Source organism: Pteropus medius, unplaced genomic scaffold (assembly GCF_902729225.1).
Source record: "Pteropus medius unplaced genomic scaffold, Ma_sr-lr_union100, whole genome shotgun sequence".
Lineage (NCBI taxonomy): Eukaryota > Metazoa > Chordata > Mammalia > Chiroptera > Pteropodidae > Pteropus > Pteropus medius.
Genome location: NW_024344374.1, coordinates 4,433,308 through 4,445,344, shown reverse-complemented (window position 1 = coordinate 4,445,344; position 12,037 = coordinate 4,433,308). Strand labels below are relative to the sequence as shown.

Genomic DNA, 12,037 nt, shown 5'->3' with positions numbered 1-12,037 from the left:
TGTGACCTATTTTCAGGTACATTATCTGCAGTCAAAAAAAGGAGCTGCCTTTGCTTGTTCTATCCAGTCTATTTCTGACTCATATTGTCCTTAATCTAAATGGTTTGGTTCAGAGGATTCCTGAGAAGTCAGCCTGTTAAAGCAGAATTTGCGATTTCCCAGGCACAGCACGCTATTTCCCACCCTGGGGCCTCTCTGCAAGGCTATCTGCTTGAAATGGCTTTTCTTAGCTCCTGCACCTGGAGGGAGTGGTGCGTCTCAGCCCTGTCACCCTCCGAGACCCAGGTCAAGGGTTGCTTCCGCTTGTCCCCAGGCAGAGGTGATAGCTTGTGTTGTCCTCTTGTGTGTTCACTGTGCCCTTCGTGTTTCCTAGCACCTGACAACATTTGACACACCCTGTTACAGTCGCTGCCTCCACGGCTGGACTCTCTGGGAGGGCAGGCAAAGGACACCTGTTACGGCTCTGTCCCCGTGCCCAGCACTGTGCCTGCTTCATCAGCTCTGAGTGGCAAAGTTGCCGAGTCCTGCTCTGGATGTGAAGTGTGGTCAGATGTCCCCACTGGCTTCTCACTTTAGATGACAGGAGCGGTGAGGCAGATTATCCCCCAGAGTGTCATGTGCCAACTCACTTTGAGGGTATCTTGGGTGGCATTTGAGTATTCGCGGCTCTCTTCCTTCATGTGGTTACTAGAGAGTTTTTTCCCTGTAGGCACTTCCATGGCTCCTGAGGTGCCAACAGAAACCCATGAAGGATTAGCAATGTGCTGCGCCTAATCCATGGGTGGGTCACGGAGAGTTTGCGCTCGCTGTGATATGCAAGTTTTCCATTGTAGACATCATCACTTGGGAATCTCAGCTAAGGGGAAGGAAGAAGTCCTAGCAAATTAAACTACACTGTCTTAAGTCATTTGTCATTTTTCCTAGCCCTACTTCCCATGTACCATGTGGCTTCTTAACTTGAAATTTATTAAAGCGTTCCTTATTGTGGGGTATGGGTGTGCGTAAAATCTCTGAATGTTCTAACTTCTTTTTCCCTACAATAAAGACTTGAACCACCAGTTCTTAATTCATTTTAAAATTTTGCCCTCTTGATTCTTTTTTCTAGAAACAAGATACTGGTCAAGTTCTTCTGGATATGGCATACAACCACTTGGGCGTGACCGAAAAGGAATATTTTGGTTTGCAGCATGGCGATGAATCAGTGGACTCCCCTGTGAGTACCATCCCGTTAAGACGTGCTGGACTCCCGCACAGTGTGGTTTTATAGTTTATGTTTTCTTACCCAACAGAGATGGCTGGAATCAAGCAAACCCATCAGGAAGCAGTTAAAAGGTGAGCGTGACCTTCTCATTTCAGTCGAACACTAGATGTTAGTGTATCATGGCCCATTTTTCTCCTCTGGTCATCGGTGTGCCTGTAACACCTGCTACTGGACTCTAGGTGGTCCAGGTGACGTGAGTGAGCTGACTTCTCCTTGTCTGAGTTCTGAGTGAGCAGAGATGCTTCCAGACCAGCCCCTAAGAGTCCTCACCAGTTGTGAGCGAGAAAGGGAGAGGTGAAAGAAGGCAGCCAAGAGCTGGGGGAACCCACTTTCTTTTCACAAGGGAAGGAGAATAGCCTTTCTTAGCCCAGTGTAAGAGGTAGGGTGGGAAGGAGAGACACACACACACCTCTAGTTCTTTCCAACAGCACAGTCCCAATCACTGGAAACCAAGGCATAGGTAGGTGATATCACAAATATAACATAAAACTCATCACCCATGAGCGGGTCCCAGTACCAGTTAACTCCCCGGTAGGTGGGCTCAAGCCACATCTCACCCTGGCCTCCACCTGGGTCTGTTCTCAGCCTGGTTTTCCAACATCGTGCTCTGTTCCCCTTTATGCACTTTATGCCCCAAACAAAGGCTGACCGGCTGGGCCACACATACTTTTCTGTCCATTTCCTCATTCCGTTCCATCTGTTGGAAATGCTTTTCCTTCTGTTTCTCTGTATCCAAATCTTGCTCTTCTTTAAAGCTGCTCAGATCCCATCTCCTCCCTATTGGAAGCTGTGACTCTCTTCACCCTCCCTTACATTTACCATTCTCCACTTTGTGCCTTGGAACATTGTCTCCTTTAGTAGTTATCTGCCTTTGTCTTGCTCAAGGAGCTTACAGTTTTGCAGAGTGAGGGCCCTTACCACATTTTCTCTGCACTCTTCACAGGAGATGGCCAGTGAGTGGTTGAGGGGTGAAGACAGGTGAATTTGTACACAAAAGATTGCACACACACTTGCCACACCCCCAGCGCTCAGGTGGAAAGGAATAAAGACAAGTCACCTTGGCCCTGATCCACTGCTTCTCTCACCTGGAGCCAGGGCCTCAGAATCTTTACCTCCCAAGAGTTGTGTCCTTGGTATTCAGAAGCACCCACAGGGAGCCACAGAACTGCTGTGCAGATTAACTACTTGCCCCCATTAGAATTCTCAGAGGGATAAGTGCACACAGACATGTGTAGGTGTTGTTGTTCATTGTCTTACTAACTTATTCATTCAGCCCTGAGTTCAGACGTTGGCAAAGTACTGGGCTCAGCTCTGGGAATCTGATCCAAATCAGCTTTGAACTCTGCCCTCAAAGAGCTCACAGCCAAGTGTGGAGACATCGAAAAGGGAAGAGACAATACTAGGATAGCCCTGAGCACATGATAGGAAGCTCTGTGTGCACAGCGGAGGTTGATAAAGAAAGACGTGGAGGCTGGCCTGAGACACACAATGACAACTTACAGAGAAGGAAGGGAGCCAAAAGGGCATCCCAAGGCCGTGGAAGGACTTAGCTATCCCCTGATGTACAGGTGGTCAGTCTTCACCCAGAGTTACACAGCATCGCTCACTCTGGTACCCAGGCACCTGTACAGAAGTGCATTTATAGGTGCACACAAACCAATTAAAGCCAGAGATAGAGAAGATACTAAAGAGAGGGGAAGGTGGAGCCCAGGATGAACTAAAGTGGAAGACATGATTAATAGGAGAGGGTGGAGAAGGCTTGAGTTTCAGAGAGCGAGAAAGTGCTGAGGACTTAGGGCCAGTGAATATTCACTGAGTAATGGGGACCGCAGGAGAGTCGGGGTGAAGGTGGGGGGTTGAAATTGACCTGAGGAAGAGCATGGATCTTAGCACCACAATCTGATCATCTCCTGTTGCCATATCTAGCAAAAGCAGATCGACTCTTGGTATGGTTGCATAAAGCTGTGTTTGAGTCTGTTAATTATGTAGTATTTGCTAGTATATTAATGACCTTTGGAATTCATTTTGCATTAAAAACATAACATGTTTTCCAGTATAAAAATGAGTTTGAAATGTGGCATAGCAGAAACCCCAATGCTATAATTCTGGTTTTGCCATCAGCTGTGTGACTTAAGGCAAGTCACATCTCTAATAGCTTATTTCTCTAAAAGGGTGCTTTCAGTAGCAGCCCAGCCTACTCATAGTCATGGCAGTGTTTAAATTCAGGAATATATGTGGAAAATGTTTGAAAAGTATAAAATCACTGTATATATGAGACAGTATTTGTGAATTTTGTATAATTTGCTGATTTTTTAAATTCGTGATATAAATAATGGAGTGCACTGTTTGAACACAGACCAGAGTTAAAAACATGTAATAAGAAATAGATAATGCCTCGTTTGTTGTTTATGTTGCAAATATATTTTACTTCTTATAGACATGGAAATTTTTGAACAGTTAACTTATGCACTCCTTTTTTGAAATTAATCCTTTTATTGATGGAAAAAAAGCTGTGATCTAGTGAAAAATGCATCACTTAATGGGAGAGTGGCAGCTTACATACATTGACTTTTTTAAAGGGAAAATTTAATTTGTTTTTGAAAAATGTTGTAGGAGGTTTCCCCTGTACCCTGCATTTTCGAGTAAGATTTTTTATACCTGATCCCAACACACTGCAGCAAGAACAAACCAGGTAATAACATTTTTTTAAAGTTTTCTCTTTAGTATATAAAAATGAGTAACCACTAAAAATGTACTCTCTTTATTTTATCGCTGTGGCCAGATACTTCATTTGGGTATAACTGCACCAACAATTATGATCCAAGTCAAAATTGGGGTACACAGATTGAAATTTTAATCAGCTAATCAGTTTTCATTGTGGGGCCTGCTTCTCTCACCTCCTGATCCGGAGCAGTTTCCAGCACACCCCCATCCACCTCGTCCCGCCTCCCCCACCACCCCAGCCTCTCCTGCCTGTTGCGCTCCTGTGTCCAAAGAACTTCCTGCTAATGCAGGCAGGGCTTGGAAGACGCGTTTGTAAAACAGTCATCTGTAGGTCAGGTAGTACAGAGTCTCCGCAGGGCTGGAACTGAGGCTCGTGAGGACAAGAGGTCTCTGAACTAAGACTTCTCTGTCAGACCCCCAGTTGGTAGGGGCCGGAAAGGAGAGCAAGCTGGGTCAGCATCTCGCCTCAGTGAATCAGCCCGTGCAGGCAGTATGTGAACCTGATAAGGGAAGGAGGGCAGTTGTTTACCCCTTAGGGCTTGTCACCTGGCCCTGGCTTTGTGCTGGCTCGTGGGTTTTCTGGGTGGGGAACAGTGTTTGGAATGGAGGGGGCGGGTGCAGGAAAGTTGTGGCCCTTGGAACAGGGACTGTGCAAACTCAGCCTCGCCTCTACTTTGCCTGCGCCATGGCAACCCTAAGCCCTTTTCTCGTTGATACTTTCATTTTCCTTAAGGAGGGAAATTCTTCCACCAGAAAAAAAGCAGTGGATGTTCAGGAATATTGAGTCCTGGTCTGTGCTCACTATGGCCATGAGACCACTGAGACCAAGAAGGTGACATTAACTCAGAGTACTGTCTTGTTTTTTCAAACTTTCTTTTTTTTAATGGTAATCACATGGTCACATTTTAACTTTTAATATATTTAAAGGCCAAATATTAGTCTATTACTCTGTTTTGCTTTCTTTGTGCACCTCTTCCCTCTACAGTAGCAGACATTGGAGACTTGCCTGTGTTTACTGTGAAGTTAAATTTTAAGCCAGCATAAGAGATGTCCAGCATGACTCACGGGGTAACCACCGGAAGTGCACACTGTGCTTTGAGTTTTTCCCCATAATAGCTCTTTACTCTGGTGGTCTACGGGGTAGTGTACTAACGCTCAGCCTAGCAGGTCAGTTCATAAGCTGGAGGGCACAAAGTGGTGGCATAATCTATAAGAACGTGTGCTTGAAATGACCTCCTAAGGTTTTTCACAGGCCATTACCAAGTATCAAGTTCTGTTCAAGAAATGCTTTAAAAATGGCATGATAGATTATATATGTGTGTATGTGTGATATATATATGATGTATGTACATACAGGTGTCCACATGTGTGGTTTTAATCAATGAGTTGTTTAAACCACAACCCCACAGTAAAAATATTTTTCGATTCATTACGCAGTACACAGGTATATATAAATTACTGAAGCAAATGTTTTATGAAACAATAATAAATGCAAAAGTACTCTGAAGTTTTTTTTGTTTGTTTTTTTGTTGTTGTTGTTTTTTACTCTGAAGTTTCCTATTGTTTCCTTTTAAAATATCAGCTGTGGCTCATTAAATTGATTTTACTACCAGTTGATAGGTTCTAACCCCAAGCATGAACTGCGCTGCCTAAATCAGTGATTGTCCCCCGTCTCCCTGTCTCCTCCTTGTTATGTCCACCAGAGAAGGAACTCGAGTGAGGGGATTGCTAGGGCCTGCATAATCTAGGAGTCCCTCTCCAACACCCTTCGTGGTCATTGGGCTTCCATTTCCCCAGGGAAGAAAAGCTTACTTCCTCTGGGAGCCAACAGAATCTTCCTGCCGAGCCTCCCTGACATTTGAGGAAAAAGTAGGGAGCTCAGGATAGAGAGAAGACTTGGGGAGAAAAGAAAGCTGCCTTCAGATCTGCAAGGAGCTATCTCGTAGGAGAGCGGGCATTCGATGTGCTGGTGGTAGAACCATGGCCAGTGGGTGGAGGCTACAGAGGGGCCGATTCTGGCTCAGGATGAGTAATAGACAAGTTTTTGCTTTTGCCTAAGTCCCAGATAAAATTCGGGTTGTCCTTGTGCTCCTAAAATTTTCTGGTCAGGACGGGTGATATCCCTAGAATGGTATAAAATATAGCATTTGGGTACCAGATTTTTCTTTATTTTTTCTTTATTTTTATTTTTTCTTTATTTTTATTTTTTAGGTGAGGCAACCGTTGGTTGACCTCACAGATTGCAAGGACCTTTTCAGCTTACAATCCTTATTTTTTAATTTTTTACACCTACAGCACCTCGTCTTCCTAGGTGGTCTCCCATCCAAGTACTAACAAGACCCGACCTTGCTTAACTTCTGACATCAGACAGGATCGGGCTTGTTCAGGGTAGCATGGCCGTAGACTAGATTTTTCTTAATGCAATAGGAGCTGTGGCCGCAGCCACCCCTGTGGTTCCTATAGAGCTGGGGCACGCTTCCACCACTAATTCATGTATGTGTTTTGTTTGTTTTTACTTAAATGAAGAGTTTTGCCTGTGTTCCTGGCACCTAATATCTTATTAAGCCCCAGCTCTGTAGCCTGTCCAAAAGTTACATTCCCTGTTAGAAATTTAGCTCTTAATAGTCAAAGAAAGAATATAGAGGTCGTATTTGTTTTGTTTATTTTCTAAGGATCCAGGCAGGGGGGCATTTTTTGTTTTTTGTTGTTGTTTTTTTTTTCTGAAGTTGAGCTCACGGATAAGGTAAACTGCAGGCATGATCATTACATTTCTGAAGACAGGTACATGAAGCTTCTTTTTCTAAATGTCTTTCCTTTTTTCTAATTGCTAAATAAATGTCTCTTTGATTGCGAGCCTCCACAACTGCTGTTTCTGATAAATTTAGATCATTCTGAACAATTATTTCACTTACTGGCAGCCTCAAAATGAGGCTTCTTTAAGATTTCTAGGAGGTCTGCTAAGTTTGGGTCTCATCCCATTATTCTGATCTCTTTGCAGTGATGTCATGGGGTTTACTCACACTTTGCTGAATATATGTGACAAGGGAGCGTTTGATGAATGAGGATGTCCAGGTTCATGGTCTCATTTATATCCCTAGGAAGATACTCCAAATAACTGGACTCGTCAGTGAAAGCCCAGATTTACCATTGGATTATCTCTAATTCTCTCTCTTTTCTTCTTTCTCTCAGTAGCATTGTAGGAGGAGAGAACACTTAATTCTGGTTGAATGTCAGCTTGGATAAACATAGAAACAAACTAGAAAAAAACTGGTTATGTTCTCCTAGGTGGAAAAGATAGAGATTTCAATATGGAATAAGCATGAATCACCAAATCTGTGTTACACCGTCTCTCGATGCTAATCTTCAACACATTAAGGGTAGTTGATGGTAATTATAGTCAAAGTAATAATATCAGAGTTAGGAAATTGATCCTAAGCTTTTTAGTCATTAGACGCATAAGAAATTTGTGACATAGATTTTTTCATAGCATGAGTGTTCAGGTTAAAATAAGACATAACTGACCTCATATAACCTATCTGAACACCAGTTTCCTCATCTATAAAAATTAGTGGTAGTGGCACCCACCTCAGAGTTATTATGAGGTTGAAATGAGGTAATAAGTTATAAAGTACCATGCACACGGCCCAGAACTATGCAAATAAAAAGTTGTAATACCATGTGAAGCATTCACGTTTCAAAACACCAGCATCTTGACCTTTAAACATAAATTTGAAGGACTAAGACTGATTTGTTTTAATTGCCAAAATTATCTTTCACCTGCCCCTGGACACTTGTACTACGTCTATATTATATTTCAAGAAGTTTTCCTTTTGTTGTCTTGGCCAGACACTGGAATGTCTATCCCATTTGAATCCAGGCTTTAAAAAAGAGTGGAAGCTAGTGGCCAAGTGTCATGTTAATGCCACATCCCTAAATATAATGCTCTTTAAGGCCATTCCAGGCCCGCATAGTGCTGTGGATGCCTTCTGTTCCCCACTCCCTGGATGGAGAGTAGAGTCACAAGATTATGAGGGGCCTGTGACAACTTTGCCCACAAATCAGATCTTGGGATTTAAAGTGATATTGCTCACAGAGAAGTGCATAATCCAGCTTGAAGGTCCTGGCAGCCTATAGTTGACTAATGCGTATGCTTTTGCTGGAGCACCCACAGTTCCTGGGACACAGGATAAAAACCCAGCTGGGTGTTTGCACCCCAGCCAAGGAGATGTCTTCACAGACCCTCCTCCCCGCGGTAACTTCATGCAGAGGATACGTGGGTGTGCCCATGCCGCGTTCAGAACAACAGCCCCTCAATGTGTGGGGGCTGCCTGTGCAGAACGCCTGAGGGTCCTGGTGCTCCCAGATACCCCGAGTTTGATTGGGGTGGTCCAGGCTGAGGGCAGGGTTGCTCACTGGCAGTGGTACCAGCTGATCCTTGACAGGCTGCTTCCTGGCTCAGCCATCCTTAGGACAGCATGTGCTGGCATGAGGCCAGCTGAAATCACCCCGGCCAATCAAGACTTAGGCAGCCACGTGAGCCATGGTTACTGAAGGGGCAGCTTTGCAATATGCCAAATAGCACCTGATGCTTTAGACAAAAATGTGCTTTTATGTATTTTGTTTTTCAAATATACAGGTCTTGTCCTTGACTAATCTTTTTTTTTTTTTTTTTGCTTATTTCAATTTTGAGTATGATGAATTAATGAAAATCGTTGTTTCATAGGCATCTGTATTTCTTACAACTGAAGATGGATATTTGTGAAGGAAGGTAATGAGATTTTTGTATTCTTCTCTTCCTGTCAGTTGCCAGATTAGCAAAATTCCTGGTTCTAATTGGATGAACATGCATTTCTGGTAACAATATTAAATGTGTAAAGAGAATAGATGTTGAAAGTGGTATCCTGTATGATGTTATGCTTTGGACATCTGTGCTTAACTTGGTCTTGGTTTAGGGAGGCTAAGGACTGACTAACCTCATTTCATGTTTCAGTTTAATTACACAAGGTACAGTTATCTTTCTAGTAAAGATGAGAAATTTTAAATGGAGGGAGGGATACAGAATGTAAAATGGACTTCATTCAGGAAGGCAGATCAGGCCTAATTTAGGTCCACTTCTGAGCCCCTTCGTGCCTATGGGGACTCATGTCCTCTCTGGGACACTTTCTGCTCAAAGATCTGAGCATCCGCCCATGATTCAGCACTTCCTGGGTGTTAGTACCTGTGACCAGCTCAGGAAGGGAGAGGGGATTCCAGGCCAGTGGTCCCTGAGCTACCTCCTCCAAATCCTGAGTTTCTTGATTTAGGGAAGAAAATGTAACTGATAAGGTAAACTGATGGGAACAACCGCGTTTTATTCACATTCTCCTCGTCCCCTCTTTCCTCCTGTCAGTTTAGTTCTACTGAGAAGGGTCTTCAGGAGCCTTTGGTGTCCTTCCCTAAGGGAGCTTGCAGTCTGGTTGGGGAAGTGAGACAAGAGCTCATGAAGCAGGAGCAGCATGGACAGCGAAGACCACAGTTGTCATAAGGTTTTAGGAGAAGGAGATGCTGGTGTGGGCTGGCAGAGTCTTTGTGGATTGCCTTGATGAGCCAGGATTGAGGCTGGTAGAGAAACGAGGAGTTGGATCTCCCTAGGCAGTGAGAAGACACCCCATGCCCCACAGTCCCAGTTGGAAACCACGTGTTGGGAGCTCGCAGGAGAATAGAAAGAAAAGGTCTCTTTGTTTTAAATGTAGACATGCATCTTATATCCAGCAGGCAGAGGAGAGCTATTGAAGGTTTTAAAGCAGAGAGGATGTAGCAAGAGCAGCATCTACGAAGACAGTGTCAGTGAACGAAGGAAAAGGTGGAAGAGGCTGAGGGTTTTCCATCTAGATGGGAGGGAGAGTACAGCCCTTCAGGACGCTATTGCAGACATCCAGGCCAGAGATCGGGGAGCATGGCAGTAAAGATAGGGGTGAGAGGAAGGAGGAGCAGTTCGAAACAAGGGACATGTTTAAGAAAGGATAGCTGGGACCTATTGACTATCTAGCATCATAAAACTAGAGAATTTTTCTAATTCGGCTCATCCCCACTCAAAGGGAGAGATGAATCTCTTCTCTGGCGCAACCAGCAGGCCTTTGGGGCTCTGCTTGAGCACTCCCGGTAACGGGGAGCTCGCCTTTCCATGAGGCAGCCTTCTGACATGTCAGGGCAACTCTAGGTTGAAATTATGCCACCACCACCCCACCCCCCGTACCCTTCTGGGTCCAGGCTGCCCTCCGGAATGTATCACCCTCTCCTCTGCACACTAATTTGTTTTTTCCCCACAAACATTTTGCAAGCACCTGTTAGGAGACGAGCACTGTACCATGCTGGTCAAATAAGGCCCCTGCCTCTTCAAGTGCTTTCAGTCTAGCTCTCCAAATACTGGAAGTTGGTCATCTTTATTTTTTCTTCTCCAAACAAAATGCCCCTTGTGAGTTTTGTGCGCATCGGTAGAAATCTGGTTTAGATGCCTGGCATTCCTGTCGGGTCACCACCTCTCTGAAAAGGCCTCCCGCTACCAAATGCTTCTCAGGTGTGTGTCAGAGTGGCCCTTTGTAGCCATGGGTCTCTTGACAGACTTGTTGGATTTAGTTGGTATTTCTTCTGGGTGTCAGATTGTACCCCGACTTGTTTGAACTGACAGTACCCAAGGCATCGGCTCCTTCCTGTTGAGATAGGTGATCTTATCCAATAGATGGAGACCCTAGAGCCTGGACAGAAAGAAAAGAGTCAGGAACATGTAGCCTGTTAGTGGCTGAGCTGAGAGTAGAGTGCAGGCTTTCAGTGTTCTTTAATTTGTAGTTACACTATTCTTTGGAAGTGTTTTTCTTTCTGACTTATTTGTAACACTATTGCTTCCATCTAGACTGAACCCTCTTAGGTTCTCTTCTGAGTTGTTCCCTAAATCCCATTCAGTTAACTCTTCCTGTAGCAAGGATACTGGCTAAGATTTCATGAAGCCCATCTTGGTAGGAGAGTGAATGGCTGACGTTTGTCACCATGGACTCTCTGGGATTCCAGATGAATGAAATGGATGATAAGTCTCCCTGGATACATCTCCAAACTTGGAGAGAGCATTTAGAGGTTCTAGTGAGGGCCTCTCAGATAGGGACGGCAGCTACAGGACCCACACACACTGCAGGAGGACAGAAAGGGGAACCCCCGGCAGCCAACCAGATTAGTCAGAGGTGGGGTGACTCACTTCTTCAGCACTTCATGGGCTGCCATGGAAACTGCATGTTTTCTTCATTTCCCATGGGATCGTTGGGAAGACTGCTTTTAAAATCTGTCTCCCCACCCTACAAATCCTTGCTCCTACTGCCGCTTTCAGCCCCTTCCCAGTACACCCTTCCACACTGCTCCAGGTCCTCTGGCAGGGCTCCGAGGTAGACCATGGAACCCTGGGTTGAATGGAGAAAAAGAGAGCAATCAAAGGGTTTGAAATACGACCGACACAGAGATGGATTCACTGGCAGAAATAGGGTGTTTGAGAGATCAGTGAGCTTAAGAGGAAAGAAGAAGAAGTCCAACCTGGAGTTCATGGATTGCTAGTGGATGGCAGGAAAACTGAGAGGTGGACAGACCGTTCCGTATAGCGCGGAACTTCTGGAAAGTAAATAGATTCAGGAATCTTAAGTAATTGTAACAAATTTAATTAAGTAATTTAAAACTCACTAGAGTTTTAAAATCCAAATTACTTTTAGATTCTGCCCTTCTAAGAGGATGTCACTCTTCAAAAAAAAAAGGGTGATCAAGAATCATGGAGCCCTTAGACCTCAGGGATTTAGGTAGAGGCTGTACGAAGTCTCACGTCTTTACTAGAAAGATAAGAAAGTCGCCCGTTGATATAAGAGTTTGGTTTTCTCACTTTTCCTCTTAGTGACATGTGCCTGGTCTTTCTTGACCAGCCAAACCCTGGCCAGCATTAGATGTTCATGGTATATGTATGAGTGTATATTATTTTAAACATGAAAACGTTTTCTTAATCTTTAGAAATCTTTAGTGTTACATGTATCTTTATCATTTGAG

General features: G+C 44.3%; 1 protein-coding gene and 1 pseudogene across 7 annotated transcripts in view; one reads left to right on the top strand and one right to left on the bottom strand.

Moving 5' to 3' along the window:
• PTPN3 (protein tyrosine phosphatase non-receptor type 3) overlaps window positions 1–12,037 on the top strand; it is a 100,285-nt gene that overhangs the window by 33,717 nt on the left and 54,531 nt on the right. For 6 of the 7 annotated variants that reach the window (XM_039870663.1, XM_039870668.1, XM_039870664.1 and 3 more), the window contains 4 exons: window positions 1,106–1,213; window positions 1,290–1,332; window positions 3,875–3,953; window positions 8,709–8,753. In XM_039870663.1, coding sequence (XP_039726597.1) covers window positions 1,106–1,213; window positions 1,290–1,332; window positions 3,875–3,953; window positions 8,709–8,753 — 275 coding nt within the window. The remainder of the gene's footprint in view (window positions 1–1,105; window positions 1,214–1,289; window positions 1,333–3,874; window positions 3,954–8,708; window positions 8,754–12,037) is intronic. The other variant, XM_039870669.1, reaches the window with a different exon arrangement.
• Window positions 6,272–6,390, bottom strand: LOC120608821 (uncharacterized; annotated as a pseudogene).